The sequence below is a fragment of the Barbus barbus genome, assembly GCF_936440315.1.
Source record: "Barbus barbus genome assembly, chromosome: 37".
Taxonomy (NCBI): domain Eukaryota; kingdom Metazoa; phylum Chordata; class Actinopteri; order Cypriniformes; family Cyprinidae; genus Barbus; species Barbus barbus.
In genome coordinates this window covers 14990631-15016700 of record NC_136715.1, presented here as the reverse complement: position 1 = coordinate 15016700, position 26070 = coordinate 14990631, and the positions used below count along the sequence as shown (strand labels likewise).

Here is a 26070-nt window from a genome sequence, read left to right as displayed (position 1 = left end):
CTGGCCTTTGTAGTTTTGTGGGTAAGGTGCAGTTTGTCCCAATTCATTATTTATTGAAATACTGTAGTAATACTGTATTCTTTTCAGGCTAATATTACACACAAACCCATGTGCTATGAAACAATAGGTGATTTTGCAGGAGAGGTAATAATAGCAGTTGTATATTTAAATAATTTACCTTTAATTTAAATTATCTAAATTAAATGCTAAAAATAAACTAAATCAAGATATAAACTGAAGTGGTATTTCGTTCTATGTTTTCAGTGAATAACACTTCTGTAATCACAAAAATAATTGTTAAATTAATGTAATATATTAAATTAATTAGGCACATTATTTAATTTAGGTAAATAAGTAAACATATTTGAAAACAAGCAGCTTTGCCATATTACAGCAGAAATATTGGAAATATCTTGCTGTATCTTTAAATATTGTGTGCTACAACAGGGGGCCTTTGATCAAAAAATTTGAGAAGCACTGGTCTAATGTTGTTTTGGACCCCCATTGACTTTCATTATTTAGATAAAACAGTTCCTCAGACAGGTTTGGAAGATGATGCTACAAAAAATAAAAACAAAACAGCAACTTTCACAATCCTCAAAAAAAATTGGCACCTGATTTTATTTCATGCTGAAATAAAGTATGTGCTTGATTCCCAGTATAGTGTTTATTTCTCATGCTCAGTGAAGGTGTGTGAATTGGGATTCAACCTCTGAATCATTTCTGGGATTTTATAGCTTGTACGCTGTTGCACAACAGACATATGTACATGCTCTCGAGTCTTGTAATACTTATTATTTCCAGCCCCACCTAGAATTAATTCAGCTAATCATTGGGGTCTTCTTAGTGTCTACTTTAGAATGCAGTTGACTTCATTTTTAATACATGCATGCATTCACAAACCCACACAAATGAACTCTATGGGTCATGGGAACAGCTTTCCCATAACTCATCTGAGTCTCAGAGCCTGACCCTTCCCACCAGACGTGTTCCCCTCTTTAACCTCTTCATTAATCCCTCTCTCTATCGCTCAAGTCCCTCTTTCTTGCACACAGACATGCACACACTCCCTCACAAACACAAGCACACACACAGTTGTGTGCTCCTCCTTAACCTCCCTCTGCTCAACTAATGAGCAGGGTCATTCAGAGGTCCATTCAATTTATCCCAGAATGCTTAAGCGGACCTGCGGGGAAGTCTTTCAACTTCCCCTTTATCTCTCCATCCTACGTGATCCCTTGCTTTCTCACCGCAGATTCCAATCCCATTCTCATTAGCATCATATTAAAATAGAAATTAAAACATTTCTAGTTAGGGATGCACGATATTAGATTTTTGCAAATACCTGATATGCCGATATTTTTCAACTCATTTTGGTCCATACCGATACCGATATATTTCCTTTTGTTTGGAAACAACACCAAGTCTCTCCTGTGCAGGAATTTTAAGCGAAATATTTTTAATTTTGGTTAGCAAGAACGTATTTGTTAGAATTAAATAATATAAAAACAAGTTTTTTGACAGTACATTTAGCTTTGAAAATAACTATAAATTAACTATATATCAGTCGCTGCATTTTTTCCCCAGAAAGATGCAGTGTTAACCCTAACATTTTATTTTAAGACTTAACATTTGTAGATGGTCTAAAGCAAAAGAGTTGTCAAAATTCTGAACATCTTCTTGAGCTTATGATTTGTTTAAAAAATAAAACATATTACACATTAATGAATAAATCAATATATATATAAAATTATTTAATTAGCAAGTGTCATGTTTGTGATATTTTTTTTCATGTAAGCTATAGCTTCTGACCTTTAAATCAAAACATTCTCATTATTTTATTACATCAATTATTGCTTTATTTAATCAGAAACACAGTTTAAATGTTAATTGTGTAGGCTTTTTTACTTTTTAATTTAATTAGAAGTTGGCCAACAGCGCCCCCTACAGATTAAAACTCCTTAACGAACGGGCTTTAGGACACGGGGGAGGCTGCCGCTGCTGCCACTGCACATGCTATTACTGTTTACTCTATCACACACTGAATGCAACATTCTGTACTTGCTTTCACAGATTAAATGCAGCTATACAAAACAGTCAATCTAATTGTGATTCAGACAAAACTTTGCTTCAAGACTGAGCCACACTGCTGACATGATGTAATCACTAGCACACCCTCAGCACATGTGAGTTAATGTATTCCTCTTATCGGCAAGACATATCGGCATAATTTTTCATATTGGGCAGATGCCGATATTTACATTTAAAGCCATTATAGGCCGATTCCGATATCAGTCTGATAATATCGTGCATCCCTAGTAGTAACTGGAATCTGTTCTGCCTCTTCAGTATTAATTAAATGACAAATAGTGCTGTTGCTCAAGTATAATTGATGATAGTGATGATGTCGATGATGACGATGATGATGATGATGATTATTATTATTATTATTATTATTATTATCAGTTACAGTGACAGAACTATAAGTTATGAAGCTAATAGATTTATTTTGTAATAGTAATTTGTAATAGTAATAATAATAAAAATAGTATTAGTCATCATCATGTAGCTTTTATCAGTTGCACCTTAGTTCTGAAACTATTTGTTACTATTTGTTCTGAAACTATTTGTTATCTAAATAATAATAATATGAATAATTTTACTATCATAAATCATACTTGAGCTCTGCAACTATTTGTCATATATATGTGTGTGTATGTATGTGTGTGTATATATATATTTTTTAATAATAGTAATAATAATAATGATGATGATTTCAAACCATCAAAACCATCAAAACCTTTTGTTCTAACATTGTTATTAAATTACTTATTAAACGTTGTAAATGGCTGTTGGTGGCCTTTTTATTCAAATAAGCTACTTTGCAGTCATTGCAGTGATTTTTTTAGTTGCTTAGAGGGTTCTGGCACTACAGTTCTGTTAGAGTCGTCATCATTATTTCTTTGGCATCTTGTTTCACTTGGCACATAAAGTTCTCTACCCTTCATGCTACGTTAGATGACGTTAGCTGTCATCTCAGGATTTTCTATTTCTCCCTGACAAGTTATCATAAGTCTATACCTGGAGCAGTGACTCCTGCTAATCCAATAACTAAGACAGACTGGCTGAGACGGTCTCTACAGGAGCATGAATGTGGGTCGCGGTACCTACTGCAGGCAGGTAATCTGTCCTCCTCTCAGGACCAGAGAGCGACGCTCATTAATCTAACGCAGTGATTGTGCTCTCTTCCACCTGTGCACTCCGATTAGAACTAGGACACACTTATGTGTTTACAAAGCCACATCGCGAATTGAACATTTGGAAGATTTTCAACATCACATTCTCTCTAAGGCAAGATGTTGTTGGATGAGACTGAAAGGAATAAAAATTCTATCATTATTTACTCACCTTCGTGTTGTTCCAAACCCATATGACTTTCTGTCTTCCATGACACACAAAAAGAGATGCTGGACAATGTGTCCAGGCTTCTGTTTTCCAAGGTTATTATAGTTTTGAATTTTTTAATTTGTTTTATTTTTATATCGTTTTCAAGTTTGCTATAAAATTCAGTTTAGTTTTTATTAGTTTAATTCGTATTTTTGTTAGTTTTAGTTTAGTTTTTATTTTGTGAACAGATTTTTATTTAATTTTTATATTGTTTAGTTTCAGTTTCAAGTTGCGCTTAATGTCATATCTAATGGTGTGTTGAAATATTTAATATGAAAATAAATTTTGCCTAATTTGGTTATATTAGATGTATTTCTTCTTATTTAACCATAATGATTTTGTAACTGTCGTGTCTTGCGCACACTTTTCCGTGAACAGCTGCGCATAGATCATAACTGGGTCTAATGAAATTCAATAATAACGGCAATCGTATTTAACAGTAAAGGCTCATATTTGAATATGTTCTTTTCTTTATTTATGAAGAATTATTAGTGTGTGCATGATGTGATTTAGCCTATTCATATTTGTTCAAAAGCCTGGCAGAGTGATCACAAGATGCTAGAAGTTTTGTATTGTTTACAGAAAAGAATGCGCGTTCAATTTGTTTTTCTGTTAACATGTTGCGCTGCGTGTCTGTTTTTCTTTGAAGCACCAACTTAGAATGCCTAATGTTGGTTTGATTGCTTGTGTTACATGAGAAAATAATGTTGCCCACCTGATGTTGTAGATTAATGCGTGTGTGGTTCGGCTCACGACTTGCGGTCTTTATGTCAAACGGTTCTGGTGTGTGTTTCCCAAAAGCAACTATGGTCACAAGTTACGTTGTTACCAATAGAGTTCAACGGGATTTACCACCATAGTTAGCTAACGATGCTTTTGGGAAACGCAACCCTGGTCTGGTACAGCATTAAATTAGTGCTGCTGTCGGATAACGGGTCGGGTGTTCCGTTAAGTACTGCTGGTGCACGTTTACCAAACAGGACCCGGGCTTTTAACTGCTTTGCGTTTCTCCGCCAGATAACCCCATGTGCGTGATGCGCCATTTACAGGTGTTTCCCTAAACTGCCACACAGCTCTGTATATTTTTCCACCAAGGAGAGAGAACATAATAATTACGAAAACAATTATATATTTTTGGTAATTACTATTTTATTTCAGTTACTGTTGTTAGTTTCGTTTCATTTTAGTTTTTCAAATATTTTGTGATTTTTATTTTATTTCAGTTTACGAAATTGTTTTTTCATCAATCGTTTTCATCTTAGTTTTAGTTTACGAAAATAACCTTGCTGTTTTCCATACAGAGGTAGTGAATGGTGATTTATACTGACAAGCTCCAAAAAAGGAGAAAAAAGGCAAAGTATCTTCTTTCATTTTTCATCAAAAGTGATAGTTAAGACACATATAATGTTATAAAAGATTCCTATTTCAAATAAATGCAGTTAGTTTGAACTACTGGGTAAAGGATCCTGAAAAATGTATCAAGGTTTCCATAAAAATATTAAGCAGCACAACTGTTTTCAATATTGATAATAATAAGAAATATGCTTATTTTGTTTCCAAATAAGCATAGAATAATTTCTGAAGGATCATGTGACACTGAAGACTGAAAATTCAGCTTTGCCATCACAGGAATATATATATATATATATATATATATATATATATATATATATGTGAAGCAGAGAAACTCAGCTTCACATTGGTGACATGATAGGGCAAAAACACTTTCAGAAAATGTGGTAAACAGAAGTGGTAAAAGTTGTTAAATGGACTGAGGCAGTGCTGTTTAATCCACTTAGTGTTTAGATTGGAGGGCTTATATGAATATGCTCCTCCTGAACTTTCAGTGTTTTACCCAGCAGGGAGCACATGGGAGATGTGCAGCTGTCTACACACACATATACCCATCCTAACATTTGCCTCTCCGCATTTCCATCTGTTTCCTTCACATACACATTTTCTCATCAGGAGCATAATCCTCCTTCATCAGTACATATCGTCTAATTGGAATATTTATGCAGCAATTAGTGGGTTGAAGAAGCCTGGTGCAGTCGCTTGCATTGGTGGGAGTTCACATTCACGTTAATGTCATACACATCTGATCAGGCCTGAATACCAATTACCCTCTCACACTGAGACCCCATCACCTCCACACACCTCTTAACCTGCTCGCCATCACCTGTCTGATTACAGCAGCTAACAAGCAGCCCCTCTCCCCCGTCTTTTTGCGCTGCATGCCTTTTACTGCAAATGTCATCTTGTCTTACGCCCCTCATGGCAAATATGTCCATCTTATGCACTTTACAACCAGCCTTCCCATTTCTGTCAATTTATTTCTTCTCTTTTCCCTTTAATAGCACCGCATGAATCTATAATATCAGACAGGAATGAAATGAAATTGGATGTGTGTGTTTTTTACGAGTTTAGAAAAGACTGATTTCTGCAGAGAGAAGTTAAAATGAATCATTTATTCCCCCCTCATGTCGTTCCCAGCATTATGACTTACTTTTGTCTGTGAACCACAAAAGGAAACATTTGGAAGAATGTTCACGTTTCTCATTTCTACACAATGAAAGTGGGTGGGGACCACAGACTGTCAGGCTCTAAAATGACAAAAAGCATTTAATAAAAAATAAACACTTAGGGCCAGATAGAGCACAATTCTATAAATACGCGATGGGAGGGGATAATTCTGCGGATGATTTACTGACAGTGTGCACATTAAAGAACACAGATGCAGGAAGACCATTTTCATAATGTCCAGCACAATCTACCAAGAACAGAACAGAAATTACCACCTGCTTTAAGACATGCTTTTTTTATGGCGTATAATAGCACAAATACCAGTAATTTGACGAGCACAAACATTAGTAAATCTTGTTGCGCGATTCATTTTAATACTCTCCTCCCATAAATTTAGCATCTGACAGGGAAACTCCTACAAATGCATATTCAATTAGGTCAAGCGCAAAAATAACTGTCTTTAGTAAATCCTTACAGTACTATTTTAATGCCAAAAGACCGTTTGCGTTGGCGCAAGCTGTTAGTCAATCTGGCCCTTCATGGTTTAACGTTTGAAAATTAAGAATTTAAGAAAAAAAAAAACATTTAAAATTTTAAATCACAATTTTTCTCAGAAACAATTGCGGGAAAAAAGGCTAAAATGTACTTGGAAAAGAGTAGTGGTGTATTGATATGGCCGATACATTTTTCCGCTTGGCCGAAAAGCAGGAGGACTTTTATTTTCACTGTACAGAGGATGCCAGCACATATGAATAAGAGCTACCATTCTCAATCTTCTTTAGCTTATGGTATCGGCCATTGACCACTCTGCTCCCTTCGAGATCGGCATCGGGCATTAAAATATCTATTTCGGTCCACCACTAGAAAGAACACCTTGTACAATCGGTTATAAACATCATGTTTTACAAAAGAAAGTCAGTCATAAATTTCAAAAGACATGAGGATAAGTTAATGATGACAGAATTTGAATTTATACATGAATGATCCCTTTAAATCCCATGGTGCTTTTCAAACAAATGTAGCATAAATGTTCATTTCATTTATCTTATTGATGTATCACAGTGTTTGGTCATGATTTGAATCACATAAAATCAAAGCGCTTAAAAGTTCTGTAGTGGCTGTGTCTTTTGTCTGTGTGTGTTCAATGTTAAAAGCCCTGCATGTCTGTCTCTGCAGCTCTGTGAATCTGTTCGAGCCAGATTGTCCAGGCTGTTGCTTTTCATTACCTGTCTCTTGTCTCTGCCAGAGGCCATGTGGTCTGTGCATGTGTGTGTGTGTGTGTGTGTTTGCCTCGTTGTGTCAGGTCTGAGTTAGAACGTGTCCACTCTGCCGTGCCTGATTAGGGAATCGATCGGTGTGAAGTACATGTGTGTGTGTCCCAGTCATTCCCAGATGATCCAAAGCTTCCTGCATGTGTGAGATGAGGAGAATCATAACTTCTGGTTGTACTCTCTCCACTATCATCTCCTCCACAGACACTTTCCTCGTCTCCTTCCCCTTATCACCTCTCCTATTCCCATGTCTCCCGAGGGAACGAGCGAGGTGTCAGGGAAAAGTGAGGTCAGGGCCCGTTGGGCTGTGAAATGCTCCTCATAACAGCTGATTCAAGCATGTGAGAGTCTGTATGGGTGAAACTGGTCTCATGCTGGATCTGCTCTCAAGTCGCCGAGATCCTGCCAGTTGTCCTGAGGTGTAATCGTTTTACATTCTCTTCAGGACTGGAAATGTTTAAGCTCATCTTAGAGTCACTTTCTCCATCCCCGCAGCCGGCTCTGTATGAAAAGTGTGCGAGATTAATTACACACTGATTTGTTTCTCTTGTTCTCTGCAGAGCATAACCAGAGGAGACAGTATTGATATTTCATTATGGTGTTAATAAAGGTCAGCCGCTATTGAGTTCTAATTAATAGAGCCGAACTGGGCAATATTAACGAGAAGACGCAGGTTTTAATGACCCTCAGTGCGTGTCCGCAGTACTCTGCGGTTCTTTAAGTACTTTAAAACCATGAGCACTCCTCTGAGGAGTCCCTGACCTGCCTCTTAAATACAGCTACCTGAGGGAGAGTGAAATATTGATAGGTAGACAGAAAGATTCTTAAAAGACCTGTCCAGTCAGTCAATTATTTAACAAACAGTTTTTGAATGAATGTTTTCCTAAGAAAACTGGTTCCAGACAGGCTTCCAGGCATCATAAGGTCATGTCCATTGAGCTAGAACAAATTCAAGTGAGTTTTAAAGATGAATATTCATTGACTACAATTATTAACAATTAGAAATGGAATCAGAAGTTGAAAATAAGACATTTATGAATGAATTTACTTCCACCAACAGCTGAATATCAGAGAATTGTGCGATATCATAGATATCAAAGGATACACCCTCATGTCATTCCAAACCCATAAGACCTTCATTAATCTTCGGAACAAAAATTAAGATTTTTTTTTATGAAATCTGAGTAAGAACATTATTTAAATACTTGTTAAAATACGGTTGAACCACTGATGTCACATGGACTATTTTCATGATATCTTTACTAGTCTGGGCCAGGGATCGTTTCAGTTGTGTTGCTGTCTATTCAGGGTCAGAAAGCTCTCGGATTTCATCAAAAATGTCTTAATTTGTGTTCCGAAGATGAACTAGGGTCTTACAGGTTTGGAACAACTTGAGGGTGTGTAGTTAATGACAGAATTTTCATTTTTTGAGTAAACTATCCTTTTAAAATTAATCAAAAGTGGCAATAAAGACATTGAGCACGTTTGCATGTACATCAGTAAGCTGATAAGTTGATAACTCACAAATATCAGCTTATTAAAATAGCCAATTTTCACCGTTTACATGCACATCAGTAACCTGACAACGCAAGTAAGCTACGTTTACATGACTTCATTAAAAAAAAAATCAGGTTATTTCCCTGTAGTTACGTCAAAATATAATTTGCGTATCTGACTCAGAGTATTCCATACATTTGTCAGTTGTGATGTTAAATTAAGCTTGCAACATGTCAGTGGGAAACTTACAGCTCATATTATCCTCTCATGCAGTTATAAATGCAGCATTGTGACTGAACCACTTCTACTTCTTTTGCATGAGATGAGAACGCATTTTTATCATTTTCTGAGTCATGAAAAAGTCTGCTTTTTTTTACTGCGAGACATTTGCTCGGTCTAGATGCGCTTAATTCTGCACTAACATTGCGTTCCTGTCACACATGCGCACTTCAATAAGCCGACAGAAAGCGGGTTATTGCGTTTACATGCCGCGCAAAATCGGAGTAAGGAACTACAAAACTACCTGTTACAACCAGTTTATGCTTAAGCCTTACCCCGATAAAAGAAAACGGTTTACCGTGTTTACATGACCACGTGCTTTTTCGTATTAAGCATAATTGGCTTAAGAACGAGCATGTAAACGCGCTCATTTATAGTGCAACAAAAGATTTATATTTTAAATAAATGCTGTTTGTTTTGAGTTTTCTGTTCAAAGATTCCTAGAAAAAAATACATCACAGTTCACACAAAAATATTAAGCAAACGTTTAACTGAAAACAACAGTTTCCAGCATTGATAATAAGAAAAAAAATGTGTTTCTAAAGTTCCAAATCAACAAATTAGAGTAATTTTTGATATGTCATATGACACTGAAGACTAGAGTAACGGCTGCTGAAAATTCAGCTTTGCCATCTCAGAAATAAATGATAAAATATATTAATAAAACTGTTATTTACAATTGCAACATTTCACAATATTTGTATTTTTAGTGTCATTTTGGTCAGTTAAAAAAAAAATCATTAAAATGTTAAGCACATATATACGTATATACAGTGGTGTGAAAAAGTGTTGACCCCCTTCCTGATTTTTTATTTGATTCACTCCCAATATCAACAAAACTTTTCTTTTTTTTGGTTTTGTAAAATAAAGAAAACAAATAGGGTGAGCTTTCTGCATTCTCAGTGTTCGTGAATATCTCTATGAAACGAGTCACTAGAATAAACGAAAATGACCGTCTGAGCTCACCTATAATGTGATCAATCCCATGCACATCGCGCAAATAATCATCCATGCGAAACCAAGCTTGAGACGAGTGAACATGTAAATGCTCACGTCACCTCTGTAGAAAGATTCAAGTTCATCTTGGCTACTTTTCGTTTTGGAATAAGACGCACTGTGAGAAGTAAGCCTTGAATTGTGATGCCGACATGGTTTAATCCAGCGGTTGATCTCATTCTGATGAGTCATTTATTTTTGTTACTGTGACATAAACGTGTACACATTCACTTGTTGAACTTTTCCAGAATGCCAGACTAAAATATGTTGAGTGCAACATTTTGAAATATGATAAGCAACCTTTCATTGCATCTAAATGTTGTAGGACTCTCATTTTAGCTCACATTCTCCGCTGAATTATTAAAGGGCATACTGATGCGCAAAACATGATTTTTACTTCATATTTTTTTAACACTGCATTTATAACTTAAGTAACATAATTTTATTGACATAAGTAACTGTAATCAAATTACATAAATTTAAAATGTAACTCATTACTTTACTGTGTTACCAGGAAAAGTAATTAATTACAGTAACCCGTTACTAAGTAAAGCATTATACCCAACTCTGATACAAGTCAAGTCAAGTCACCTTTATTTATATAGCGCTTTTAACAATACAGATTGTGTCAAAGCACTTAACAGTATCAAATTGGAGGACAGAGTGTCAGTAATGTATAATAATAAGATTAAACACTCAATTTTCAGTTAAAGACATTTCATTATTGAATTCAGAGATGTCATTGTCTAGCTCAGTTTAGTTTAAATAGTATCTGTGAAATCAAATTGACAATAATCGCTAGAAATTAAGTGTCCCCAACTGAGCAAGCCAGAGGCGACAGCGGCAAGGAACCAAAACTCCCTCTGTGACAGAATGGAGAAAGAAAAAAAACCTTGGGAGAAACCAAGCTCAGTCGGGGGGCCAGTTCTCCTCTGGCCAGGATATTATTGTTTATTTATTGTTTACTTATTGTTTTAATTAAAATTTTTAATGTATAAATGTATTATATTTCTATTTTTATATTGTTGCAATTTCTAACAATAATAGTATTATGTGGTTCGGTATTTTATTGTATTTTAAGTTGAGGTCTTCACTGGGGATATGTCCCCGGGGCTCATCCAGGTGTCCGACGATCAGGGCCACATACATCATCTCCCAGCGCCGATCCACCATCTGATCCGGACACGGACTGAGAAACAGAATAAGAAAGAAACAGACAAATATTAGCGTAGATGCCATTCTTCTTATGATGTAACGAGTACATCATGTGTTATGGGGAGTGTCCCCTGCATTAATTAGTTGATCTAATTAATGCAGCCTAACAATCCTTTAACGGATTTGAATAATAGAAGTGTATTAGTGTGTTATGTGTAAGTCAGGTTAAAGAAATGTGTCTTTAATCTAGATTTAAACTGACAGAGTATTAGGTAGATTGTTCCAGAGTTTGGGTGCTAAATAGGAAAAGGATTTGCCGCCCGCAGTCAATTTTGATATTCTAGGTATTATCAAATGGCCAGAGTTTTGAGAACACACGAACGTAGAGGACTATAATGTGATAAGAGCTCGCACAAGTACTGAGGAGCTAAGCCATTCAGGGCTTTAAGTAATTAACAAGATTTTCAAATCTATACAATGTTTGATAGGGAGCCAATGGAGTGTTGACAGTACCGGGCTAATATGGTCGTACTTCCTGGTTCTAGTAAGGACTCTAGATGCTGCATTTTGGACCAACTGTAATTTGTTGATCAAGCGTTCAGAACAACCACCCAGTAAAGCATTACAATAGTCTAACCTTGAGGTCATATATGCATGAATTAGTAATTCTGCATTTGACATTGAGAGCATAGGTCGCAATTTAGATATGTTTTTGAGATGGAAAAATCGCTATCAAACAGCACACCTAGGTTCCTAACTGATGAAGAAGAATTGACAGAGCAGCCGTCAAGTGTTAGATAGTGTTCTAGGTTATTACATGTGGGGTTTTTAGGTCTGATAATTAACACCTCTGTTTTTTCAGAATTTAGCAGTAAGAAGTTACTCGTCATCCAATTTTTTATATCGACTATGCATTCCGTTAGTTTCTCAATAGAGCTGAGTATCATCAGCATAACAGTGAAAGCTAACACCATGTCTCCTGATAATATCTCCCAAGGGTAACATGTAAAGCGTGAAAAGTAACGGCCCTAGTACTGAGCCTTACTCCATACTGCACTTGTGATCAATATGATACCTCTTCATTCACTTCTACAAACTGATGGCGTTCAGATAAGTACGATTTGAACCATGCTAATGCACTTCCACTAATGCCAACAAAGTGTTCTAGTCTATTTAAAAGAATGTTGTGGTCAATAGTGTCAAACGCAGCGCTAAGATCCAGTAGAACTAATAAAGAGATACAACCACGATCAGATGATAGAAGCAGGTCATTTGTAACTCTAATGAGAGCAGTCTCAGTACTATGATACGGTCTAAATCCTGACTGGAATTCCTCACAAATACAATATTTCTCTAAGAAGGAATATAATTGCGAGGATACTACCTTTTCTAGTATCTTTGACAGAAAAGGGAGACTAGAGATCGTCTGTAATTAACTAGATCTTTGGGGTCAAGTTGTGGTTTTTTAATGAGAGGCTTAATAACAGCCAATTTGAAGGTTTTGGGGACATATCCTAATGACAGTGATGAATTAATAATAGCTAAAAGAGGATCTATGACTTCTGGAAGCAGCTCTTTTAGTAGATTAGATGGAATAGGGTTTAACATACATGTTGCTCGTTTAGATGATTTAACACATTTATACAATTCTTCCTCTCCTATAGTAGAGAATGAGTGGAATTGTTCCTCAGGGGAGCTATAGTGCACTATCTGATGCGATACTGTAGCTAATGGCTGCATGGTTACAATTTTATCTCTGATAGAATCGATCTTGGAAGTAAAGTAGTTCATAAAGTCATTACTACTGTGCTCTTGGGAAATGCTAACACCTGCTGATGCTTTATTTTTCGTTAATTTAGTGACTGTATTGAATAAATACCGGGGGTTATGTTTGTTTTCTTCTAGAAGAGACAAAAAGTAATCAGATCTAGCAGTTTTTAATGCTTTTCTGTAGGATAGGGTATTTTCCTGCCAGGCTATACGAAATACCTCTAGTTTTGTTTTCCTCCATCTGCGCTCCATTTTCCGGGCTGCTCTCTTTAAGGTGTGAGTGTGCTCATTATACCACGGAGTCAGACTGTTTTCTTTGATCTTCCTTAAGCGTAAAGGAGCAACTGTATCTAAAGTGCTAGAAAAGAGAGAGTCCATAGTTTCTGTTACATCATCAAGTTTTTCTGCGCTGTTGGATATGCTGAGGAATTGAGATTAATCAGGAAGATTACTTACAAAGCAGTCTTTTGTGGTAAAGGCGATGGTTCTACCATACTTGTAACAAGGAGTAGAATTTACAGTTTTAGCTATATGGAGTTTACACAAGACTAGATAATGATCTAAGATATCATCGCTTTGCTGCAGAATTTCAACACCACTAACATTAATTCCATGTGACAGTATTAAATCTAGAGTATGATTTCGACAATGAGTAGGTCCGGAAACGTGTTGTCTAACCCCAATAGAGTTCAGAATGTCTATGAATGCTGATCCTAATGCATATTTTTCATTATCGACATGGATATTAAAATCGCCAACAAATAAGACTTTATCTGCAGCCAGTACTAACTCAGATAGAAAATCAGCAAATTCTTTAATAAAGTCTGTGTGGTGCCCTGGTGGCCTGTATACAGTAGCCAGTACAAACATCACAGGAGATTTATCACTAACACGTGTTTCTCTAGATAATGTTATACACAGCACCATAAATTCACACGAGTTATACTTAAAGCCTGCCCTCCGGGAAATACTGAGAATATTGCTATAAATTGTAGCAACACCTCCCCCTTTACCTTTTGGACGTGGCTCATTTTTATAGCAGTAATCTTGAGGGGTGGACTCATTTAAAGTAATGTATTCATCTGGTTTTAGCCATGTTTCTGTCAAACAGAGCAAATCTAGATTATTATCATTGATCAAATCATTTACAAAAAGTGCTTTTGTAGAAAGGGACCTGATATTCAGTAAGTCAAGTTTTATCAATTGTTTCTCTGTATTGTAAACATTTTTTATTTGTTGAACATCAATTAAATTGTTCATCTTAATTTGGTTTGGACGTTTTGTGTATTTTCTAGTTCGGGGAACAGACAGTCTCTATAGTGTGATATCTAGGAGAAGGAGTCTCTATGTGCTGAGAATTAACTGACTTCTGTGACGTGAGGTGGCTAGCAGACGGCCGGTTTAGCCAGTCTGTCTGCTTCCTGACCTGGGCCCCAGTTAGTCAAGTACGAACTCTAAGACTATGTGCCATATTTCTAGAGAGAAGAGCGGCACCACCCCAGGAGGGATGAACACCATCTCTTTTCAACAGGTCAGGTCTGCCCCAAAAACTCATCCAATTGTCTATAAAGTATGTTATTTTGCGGGCACCACTTAGACATCCAGCCATTGAGTGACAGCAGTCTGCTATGAATCTCGTCACCCCGGTAAGCAGGGACCGGGCCAGATACACACATTGTGGAATATAGGCCTATGTTTTTTTTTTCTTGAGAAGGATGTATGAATTACACACATGTATGAATTTGGCTTTAGAAGGCAACATAATTATGCAGCCTACCTAGGGAGTCCTGAGCCAGAGAGGCATTTCTTATGTTTAGTTATGGTTAAATTGATGTCCCATGGTCAGTCATCTGCTAAAACAAAAGGAAGCCATCAAAGTAAAACCATCAAGATCTCCAGCAAGCTCTTACGAGGGTATTCGTTGCTTCACAGTAGCAGTCAGCCACCTCCCTCCAAGACACCCGTCCCCAGACCAGTCTCAGTGGAATGCTGACTTGTCCTTGACTCCCCCCACTTCCTGTCTGCAACAACAGAAGGCTTTCGACCAACTGGATTAATACGGCTGGAGCTGAAAGAGGCAGAGGAGAGGCTTTGGCACAGGCTCAGCTCTCTGTCTCCTCCCAGTGTGGACTAACTGGAGTCAGATTCACCCGAGCATGGACGGGTGCACAGTTTCAGATCTGTGCCCAAATGAACGTTGGCCATGCAACAACAAACACTTCGATGTGTGTGCTCATATATTTCTATCCATCTGTTGCCCTTGCAACCCCTGCTTTTCATCCGTGGTTACAAACAGGCTGGTTCATGTCCGTTGATGAAGAGTTGTTTTTGCGCACTGATTATCTGTGTGTGTCTTTCCATAAATAGTGAGCGACAAAGTATCAAAGCAAAACAAAGCTCACTGTAGCCTCTTGTCCTAATTAGCAGAAAAGCCTGCATGCAAGCAGACAGACAGACAGACAGACGTATCCACAGACAAACACAAAGAACCGCCATTTTCCAAATATTCACAGTCTCAAAGTCTTTGTAAGACAGCTTTGTTCAGGCTTAGATGCCACACTTCTGGACCACTCGGCTGTTCCATCACAGAAAATGGATGAACAAGGTTTGTAGTCATACTTTAGGGACAACACTAACTTTTGGTACTAGTGGTAATACCATGGTACTTGGGAGCAGTGTTGTTATTGTTAACAAAACTAAGACTATTAAAATTTGTTTTTGTTCATAAAAATAATGCTAAAATATAAATAAAAAAATATATAAATGTCAGATATAATAATTAAAACTTTTACTTTTTAGGGGGAAGTCGTGGCCTAATGGTTAGAGAGTCGGACTCGTAATCCAAAAGTTGCGGGTTCGAGTCTCGGGCCGGCAGGGATTGTAGGTGGGGGGAGTGAATGTCCAGCGCTCTCTCCACCCTCAATACCACGACTGAGGTGCCCTTGAGCAAGGCACCGAACCCCCAACTGCTCCCCGGGCGCCACAGTATAACCCCCAACTGCTCCCCGGGCGCTGCAGCATAAATGGCTGCCCACTGCTCCGGGTGTGTGTTCACGGAGTGTGTGTGTTCACTGCTGTGTGTGTGCACGTTGGATGGGTTAAATGGGTTACGAATTCCGAGTATGGGTCACCATACTTGGCAGTATGTCACTTCACTTTTTAAAAAAAGACAAAAAAGCTCATGAAAAAATTTCTAAAACTAAAATTAAATCTGAAAAAATATATAGACACAAAATAGACTCAAAGTTCATTAGCAGAACAATAAAACACATAAAACAGTAAAATGCACTTTAAAAAGACATTGTATGTATTACAATGTACTATATTATTTTGATATAACGTAGTAATCATTCAGTAACAATTTTTAATCTGCCATCTGATATTTCTTTACAGTCAACTTTTTAGTATTTTTTTATTCCAAAACTGTATAAAATCTGTGATAAATTCTCATTTAGTAAGTCCTGATTTATATGTGTGTTGTGTTGATTAAAATGGACATGTTCTGTTGTGTTTCAGAAAGTGTCTCAGTACACCATCATAGTCCAGGCCACCGATATGGAGGGCAGCCTAAACTTTGGCTTGTCCAACACCGCCACGGCCCTCATTAGCATCACTGACATCAACGATAACCCCCCTGAGCTGGACTCTAAAACAGTGAGTACCCTACAACTTACAGAGAGCATTTACATATCATATAATGTGTTCTAATATCTACACGGGTAACAATTTAACATATCATAAATGTGCTACATGCACAAAAACTCTTTGAAAAGGATGCAATTAAAAGTGATGATTGCAAATCAATTGTATTTCATTCCGTACTGAAAAGTTTCTTTTAAAAAATATAGTTGTACAGGGTAACAATTATTCAATAGATATGACCATACTTTCCTAGATGATTGATTACATAAAGAAATTACAAGTTTTTATTACAAGTTTTCTGAAATGTTATGTTTAAATATGCATGGGTGGTATGGGTGAGGTGGTATCTAATTAAATATGCACTCATTTGCATGCCTTTCAGAACAGAAATCTGAACACTAGATAAAGCCAGATTCAAGATTCTTGTTTCATTTTGGATATTTTTTATCACTCCAAAAATCTGAAAATGCTGTTAACAGCAAGAAAAATAAATTTTCACCATGTTTCTAGGAATTAAATAAAATTTAGTTTTGTTTGAAATCTACAGACACAAATAGATAACCGCCAATGAAATGAACGCTTGACGTGTATTTTAGATATTTTCTTCCCACTAGTCTTAAACATTTATGAAAAACCAAACAGCTTTTAACCCAAAATCTCAAAACTGACCAGTGCATGAAAAAACAATTTTTGTCTGTAATGTAAGATTATTTTACCCAATATTTGTATTTGTATATTTATAAGTGTTATTCTGCCAACATCAAATTCTATACAAAACATTGCAATTGTAAGCATTATCTCAGTTTGTATGGCACTCATAGTTGCTGCTCATGTAAAGCATTCCAGATCAGTCAGTCATGAGGTGCCATGACGGTTAGGACACTGCCTTGTAAGATTAGGCTTTGGAACAGAGCTATAGTCTGCCTGTTTGGACGCATCCTCTCCTCATTACCCCAATTTCTGAATGCTAACAGTGTCTTGATTCTTATTCAATTCCCACAATACTGTCTGACAGCTGGAGGAACTACTGGAGTTGTGAAACAAAGAGAGATTCACTAAGAGCAATGAATTCTGGGAGGTGATGAGGGAAGAGATGGAGTGAAATGGAGAGTGTAGGGAATGAGAGAGATGTGTGATCAGGTTCTCTCTCTCTCCCTCTCTCGCTCTCTCTCTCTCTAGCCTGTCCTAGTGCCAGTTCTGCCCCTTAGGTGACTGTAGTTTCTCTTCAGGCATCTGGCTTCAATCCCCTCTCATCCACTCTTTTTTTCTCCTTTCTCTTTCCGTACATACTCCATCTCCTGTTTTTTATATCTCTGTATCTCTACACCTCTCTTCCCACATTTATCAGTGTTTGTTTCTGTCAGCCTTCATCTCTCTCTCCTTCCTTCTTCGCTTAACCATTTATCTCCTTCCCTCAATCCTTCTCTCTGACTTTCTGTATCTATCTCTCTCTCCGTTTCCATTTATTTCCTGCTATCTGCCATCCCTCTTTTATCGTTCTCTCGCAGTGCTCATCTCTGGTGCCCTTGTGTTTTCTCTCTCATTAAGTAATATCCCCGGGCCTCTGCCACGCCGTCTGATGCTGAAGCATTCTGAATTATTTTGCACATTTTGTTTCTACCTGTAATATTTATTTGAAGGCCAAACGATAGTTAGTGAATCAATATGACATCTATCATCTGGCATCAGACTGTCTTGTTCTTCATTTTATTTGGTGTCATTTTATTCTCGAATGTTGTTTTTAAAGACTAGATGCTTGTGGACAGGTCTCTCTGCACGTGTCGAGCGTTTGGATGCTGTTATTGGTGGGTTTGAGATGTGATGAGCTGACAGGGGTATAGACACCCACAGTGGAAGCCTCAAGGGTTTGCAGGGTCAGGGTCAAAGGTTCTCCTTGGGGTCATGACCCAGTGCCTCTTGCTTGAGCTAGAGCTGATGCAGCTCAGAGAAAAGGTTATTTTGTTTATTTTCTAAACACATTTCTGTCCCTCCATCGAAAGTCCATGTAACCAAAATGTTTGTTATTTTTTAAATTATTGCATTTTTATTTTAAGTATACTTACACATATTAAAAGCATACTTGCACATAAAATTCACTGCAGTTTTAAGCTGAAATAAATATTAGTAAAACGCCAACAACTTTTATTCCTTTTCTGATGTAGTAAACTTGCTTGGTTTCTCACCATGTACGGTTTTGTACTCAGGTAGGAGTTCTGTGAAACACAAACAACAATAAGAGAGCTCAAAGACTTAGAAGTAAGCTAAAATGGCATGGTTGCTTCAGTAAGTTCAATTTTTATCTCACATTTGCTTTTGTTAACATTGGTTAGGATTGGAGAGGGTATAGTGTAGGTGGTACCGGTGCGTTATTTTCAAACTTTCAGTGCCACTCACCATTTCATTTCCGAACTGCCATGATACATACAACAGCCAATGTAATAAAATGTTGCCAGATTTATTTTAATATTTTACAAATTGAACTGAACATTGCGAAGACCGGCCTGTGGTCCCCACGAGGGGAATTAAAAAAAAAATAGTAAATGATGTTTATCTGAAAGTGTAGCAATGAAAACAGTTTTTACATTTAAAATTGGGTCTATCAATGGTTATGATCCAGAATGAGATGGAGAGTTGGGAGGGAGGGACATAGGACAGACCTCCATCCATCTTTTCTGTGACACCTCCCCTATATAATACCCACTAAGACTCTCTCATCCGTGGATTAGACAATTTCTCTGTCTGAATGAACAGTGAGAAACTGAAAGCAAGACAAAAATCAAATGAACTCATTGCTCATCCACCCACTTGATTACTCTGGATACTTTCTGAAATTGTCAAGTTTCAAAAGTTTTTTTTTTCTTCCACGCGGGCTTGAGCGCTCTGGCGCACACGTCCTTGTCCATCGCAGCATCCGTAATTATACAGTGCAGCAAAAGAACAACTCCAGCATTTGGGTTGTCTTGTCTTAGCTCAATGCGTATGACAGGTCCTAACAGAGCAAGTTAACCCAGATGACACCAGCAATTTTAAGTCCCACACTCGGCACATGCTCTCGCTCCCAATAACAAACACTTGTGTCACATATCACAGAGCCGAGAGAAAATTACTCTCAACTGGTTTATGGCGGGCTCGCTCGACCTAACACTTGCGAGAGGTTTGTTGATTCAGTGAAAGACTTGCTGAATCTGTTTTTTGGAAATAGTAGGCCTACACTAGTACGAAAGAGAAAGAGCAAAAATATAAAACACCTTGACGATGGAGCCCAGACAGTAAATTGACTTGCTCGTAAGCGTATGAAATTCTTCACCACGTGCATTGCTAGTTAAACGCAGACAAACATTTCATTAAAGTAAAGCTTTAAAGCTGAGATTAAGAACGTCGCAATCAACTTCTCATCGACGCTTTATGGCTTTAGGCCATGGAATTAGGCTTGCGCTTCTTCCAATCGCGTGCTTGTGACAGACGCAGACGCACACTGAAGCATATACGCACCATCTTTCGAGCAGAATTCATGAGTTATGTGCTAGAACTAATTTGTTTTGTTTTTCATCCATCCTATCTCTCACTCTCTCATTCACCCACACAGACTGAGTCGGAGCAGGGTAGAAATGTTCTGTGATTATTTGCATTTGACAGAGGCATGAAGCAGTATACATCTTGCCGTAGGAGACCCTCAGAAACATAAGCAAGCTAATTAAGCGAAATTGCTTGAGGGGGTGTAAACCTTGCTTCCAATTTGAAGACAGCCGTATGTTTTATTCATGTAAAAACTGTATGAATATGGAAAGAGCCGTCGATTCTCGAAAGTAAAGTAAAATAGTACTCCATTTTAAGATATAACTGATCACTCTGACTAATGTAATGGCAATTATAATGATGATGAAGATGATGGTGGTTTAGAAGAAGATGATGACCGTGGACCTGAGTTTATCGCCACGGGAGAAAGCATAAATATACTGTACCACAGGCTTTATCGTCAATGTGAGGCATTAATGTTTATGTGCTGCGATGCTATGGATCTGTTTTCTTTAGAATGCCATAAAATCACGTCTCTGTAGTCATGTTTTTCATTTTAACTCCGTGGAGAGATTTTTATTTCTCTCTAGTCTCTATTTTTACCTTTATATACTCTCTAAATCTCTCTGCAGATGCTAGTTCTTTTTGTTTGTTTGTTTATTGGTATTTTTACAGAAGCCACGGAAAACATTTAAAAGCATCAACATTTTTGATATTATTGTGATTAGGTATTGATTATTCAACAAGTATATAAAAAAATACATTGATTTAGGGTTGTTTTACTACTGTAAGTCAGAATAACTTTTTAAGTAAAAAAAAAGTACAACTCAGCAATATGTCCTTTAGGGCTTCTGTGATCATTTATTTAAGTAAAAATGAAAGAAAAAAAAATCAACAAACCAAAGAAACTTTGTTTTATATGATTTATTCTTTATTTATTTATTTAATTGTAGCTTCTAAACTGAGCTGTTTACAAATGTAAACTCTTGACTGGAGTGAGATTTAAAAAAAATAATAATAATATTGGGCAACACGCTCAGCCTGTCATTAAATATAAATGGTGTTATTAGTAATGAACTGACTTCCAACTGACTTGCCTGACTTGAATGGAAATGTACTGAATATTGATGAAAGACATAAATCCATTATTCCTCTTATTAATACATTTCTTTCACAGATAATTTCTGTATTTAAGTATAATCAAACTAGCACATCAAATATATTGCCTATGAGATACTTGTGTTTTTTGTAATGAATTATTTATTTACATATACTTAAAGAGAATGTGGCTCAAATGTTGCCCTTGGTTCCAAAACACCAAGGGAAAAGAAAAAAAATATATTTTCTTTTTTACCTTTGTCAATCCTCTGAATTTCTTCCCAATTCTCCACGTAATAATCCACAAATCATAACCAAGTAATGCTTTCCTTGCCTCTTCTTTTTGACAGCTCACACACACATGCAACATGCCTTCACACATATATAACACGCAATTTCAAAGTCTTATTGAACTAGCCTACAGAGGTTTTTTTTTTTTTTTTTCATCAAACTGGAAGCAGTAGCTTATAGAGAAAGCGTACTCTGATTTTGCACAGATCAATCAGTCACTCAATCATGTACTGTCCTGTCCTCTACTGGTCTCTTGCACCCCATCCTGGAAGGGACACAGCACATTTGTTTGATCTCAACAGAGTGTTTTCTGCTTATCAGTAAATACAGCTGTGCATTCCAGACGTCGTGCAGCCGGAGAGATGGGAAGGCCCTGTGGTGTTTTCATCACTACAGCCAGTAGATATTACTGTCTCTCTATCATTCTCTCCTTTTGACAATTTCAACCAATAAACCATGAAAATAAACCACCATTTATTCTATTTGAAGTATCTGAAGTATATATGTAAGCGTCTTTGCCAGTGTTGGGGAGTTGCTAAGTAAATGTAGCGCAGATAATCATTAAATTTTTCTGAAATATCTCAACACTTAATGAACTTAATAATTAGTCCTTATTAGAATTATAGCTTTCATAACGTCGCTGTCAGGCGGAATCCTCGCATCTCCAAAACCATTATTTTTCAGGAAATAAAAAAACACACATATTTTTTGTGTTATTAAACATTGTATCATTAAAGTTGATATTATACCTTATATTGCTATCATATACTGTTGTGTACCAACATTAACACAACATTTCCCCAAAATCATGTTTAATCTGAGGTGCAAGATTTATGACATGGGAGCAGGGAGATACGAGATTACGCTGTCATTGATAAGAATGGTACAGACACAGACGTTGCTGCTGCCAGCAGTCTTCATTAGAGTCTGCGTTCACGTTGAGCCTTTTGACAAGAGACAAGGCTTTAAGAGCTAATCAAAGCTAATGATTGTGATTACATACATCTTCCTAAACTCTATTTTAAACGTTAGAGCTATGAGTGATGCAAAACCAAAATAAAACGATAAACTGACTAGGCTGTCTAATAGGCGGAAATTAATCTGCACGCAAACAAATTCTGCGGTCGCATTGAGCCTTTTGACAAGAGAAAAGGCTTCAATAGTTAACCAACGCTAATGACTGTGGTTACATACATCTTCCTAAACTCTAAGAGCTTAGAGTGATGGTTTAAGAGCTATAAGTGATGCAGTACAAAAAACGATGAGCTGACTAGGCTGTCTAATAGGTGGAAATTAGCCTAATCTGCTCGCAAATTTACCTTCGTGGCTCACGGGCTTCCATCTGCACCGAAGCATTACAGCTATCGATTTTTAACAAAACAGGCCTACTTAAATGCATCTAACCTAACTATTTTCACTTGTTATGTTACGAGATAAAATATATGATATTAACTGTTATTATATAATTCATATAACTGAATCATAAATAACCAGTGTTTTGAGGACATTTACCTCAGATGACGTGTTGCTCGACGAGGATTCGTTGCGACTTTCAATCTTGAGGAGACATAATGTCCCGAAGCTCCCGCGGAGTGAAGAAGAGTTACGCGACTTCTCAGACAGTTGAAGTGTCCAATAGAGCTAAGAGATTTGCTCTCAAGCTATTTTCAACACTTTAGATTGGTTAATAATTTGAAAAAAAAATAAATAACAGACCTACGTGTGGACTGACCAATAGCATCAATTTGTGAAAAAATATGAAATTTACAAAATTTGGACATAGGAGGTTTCCGCCCGACAGCGACGATAAGTAATTTGTAGTGTAGCAAATTACTTTTTCAAGTATCTAACTACTTTGAGAATAGCTATTGTAAGTACTCTTATGAAAAGTAGTAAAACAAATAAAACAATACAAAAATAAAAAACAGTTATGGTAGTTAAATCATGGTTTTGCTACACTAACCATTGTTTATCCATGGTATTTGTAGTCAAACTGTGTTTATACAAATGGCACTCAATCCGCCAAAAAAAACATGGTTACTACACTTTTACTGTAATAAAACCTTGGTTAATTTTTGTAAGGGTTTTTGGCATGTGTACAACTTTTAGCATTGCTAGTTTTGTCTTTTAAGAATAGCTTGTTAGTCCTTATTAGTAGGCTATAGTAGCTTTTGTTAGTATCTTGTATACTAATATACTAATTCTACTAAGTAGCTAACTATTTTACGAACATCTAATTAGTCTGTGTTTGCTTGTTAGTAGCTGTTAGTGTTGCTAATTTTATTTTGCTAACTACTCTTAGTATAGCTTATTAGTCCTAATTAGTATAGTAGCTTTCGTTAGTACCTTGTAGTGTGGCAAAATACATTATCAAGTAGCTAACTAAGAATAGCTAATTAGTTCATATTAGTATATTAGCTGTTGTTAGTTCATATTAGTATATTAGCTGTTGTTAGTTCATATTAGTATATTAGCTGTTGTTAGTAGCTTGTAGTATAGCTAACTACTTTTTAGTGTAGCAAGGAGCTTGTTTGTAATGAAAATACTTTAGATAATGACTAGCTTTAATCTTAAGAAGATACACTTAAAAGTAAATAGCCTCCACTGCAGCACAGGTCTCTACTGAGCATGTAGCTGTGTGTATTTGGCTGTAGTCTCTCCTGCATGGTGATGCCATTACTGTAAACAGCATCTGGCGGACACACTTCATAACCCCTTTAAACAGTAGATTACTGAGCTGTAATGAGCTTGTGTTTGTGTGCTACAGCTTGCCGCCCATTTGCACCTTGGGCTGTGGGTATAGCTAGCAGAGTGTGATATTCTTTCAAGAGCCATGTGTAACAAATGAGATCCAAAACTTACCCCTTACACTGTCTGTAATCCTAACTTGAACTATTGCTATACACGGAAGCCATCCCAAAAAGCTTACGAGTCCAAGAACCCCTCTAGGAACTGTTTGGTAATAACCCATGAACCATTACCATTGTGCCTTGAGCAGGACACTGAACTCTAGGTTCTTTAAAGTCAATTTTCCCTGTAATAGATTGGCCCTAATTATTCCCAAGTATTTGGTATCCTAATATGTATGAATTGCATTGCAGTAGAAATAAAATACCAGACCAGAAATGTTCAAACACATGATATTAGGGGCCAGATTTATTAACAACTTGCGCCAGCGCAAACCGTCTTTTAGCGTTAAAATAGTACTGTCAGGATTTACTAAAGATGTGCACTGAAGGACACAGTTATTTTTGTGCCAGACCTTATTGAATATGCATTTGTAGATGTTTCCCTTTCAGATGCAAAATTTATGGGAGGAGAGTATTAAAATGAATAACGCAACTCAATTTATTAACATTTGCACCCATCAAAATACTGGTATTTGTGCCATTATTTAATGCCCCAAAAAAGCATGTCTAAAAGCAGGTGGTAGTTTGCACTGCTCTTGGTAGATAGTGCTGGTCATTATGGAAATATTTTAATGTGTGCATTGTCAGTAAATCACCTGCACAATTTTCCTCTCCCATCTGCGCTTATTGTGCTCTAACTCTAATTTGCCCTGGTTAGTAAATCTGGCCCTAGACCTTTGCATCTTCACTATTGTGGTCATTTTTGCAACTAACTTCAAATCAACTGGTCCCAATGCGATTTTATAGTAAGTGTTTGATTTTTTTTGCCTTTTTAACTGAGTACGTTTTGGACATTGTAAGTTTACTGTATGCTTCTGTTTGTCTTAAAATAATTTTAGCGTCTCATTTTGTGTCTTCTCTTGCTCTTAGTTCATAGGAGAGGTCCCAGAGAATGCTGTGGGTGTGGTGGTGGCCAATTTGACAGTCAGAGACAAGGACCAGCCTCATACACCAAATTGGAACGCTGTCTATAGAATTACAGGAGGAGATGCGATGGGCCATTTCGCTATACGCACTGATGAGGTCACCAATGACGGCAAGGTCATAGTGGTTAAGGTAGGTGTATCCAGTTGGTTACATTATTAAACATTCTCGGTGGTTCTCAGACTGCTGATCTTTTGATTTTTAACTATGTACTGTCTTTAGACACGGAACAGCTTTACCTGGAATTTGCTTTCGAATGGAATCATTCCCACTTAGAAATGAATGAGAAATCTAAAAACCTTTCCTCAGCATATCTCAGTACTATTTATATTAAAACCTTTTCAATTTAATTTAAGAAATGGTCAAAAAATAATACTTTAAACTGCTAAAAAAACAATGATAATGGAAGAAGCAGGAGATTACAACCGAACACAGGTAATTAGTTCACAAAAAATAAATAACTAAATAAAAATCTATGATGTGCAATCTTTTATTTTTCCCCCAGTTTTGTAGCCTTTACTGCTCTAATATTAAAGTGTTGGTGATGTGTAACTTCATGTGTATGCATATGTTTTGCATACTTTGTTTGGCCATTTGCATGGTGAGTGTGAGAGAGAGCGATAGAAGCCTTTGGCAAAAATGTATTTCAAGCTCTTTGGAAGTGTTACACAGATTTCACGGTCACATGCAGTTCGGCACACCTCATTTCTACCCACGGAACAGCTGATCGTCTCACGCTCATCTCCTCGTCA

The 26070-nt window shown here is 36.9% G+C and overlaps 1 protein-coding gene across 2 annotated transcripts in view; it reads left to right on the top strand.

The window, feature by feature from the left end:
- cdh4 (cadherin 4, type 1, R-cadherin (retinal)) overlaps nucleotides 1–26070 on the top strand; it is a gene marked incomplete at its 5' end in the record, with an annotated part of 231956 nt that overhangs the window by 193855 nt on the left and 12031 nt on the right. For both annotated transcript variants that reach the window (XM_079396513.1, XM_079396514.1), the window contains 2 exons: nucleotides 16455–16592; nucleotides 25265–25450. In XM_079396513.1, the coding sequence (XP_079252639.1) occupies nucleotides 16455–16592; nucleotides 25265–25450 (324 nt within the window). The remainder of the gene's footprint in view (nucleotides 1–16454; nucleotides 16593–25264; nucleotides 25451–26070) is intronic.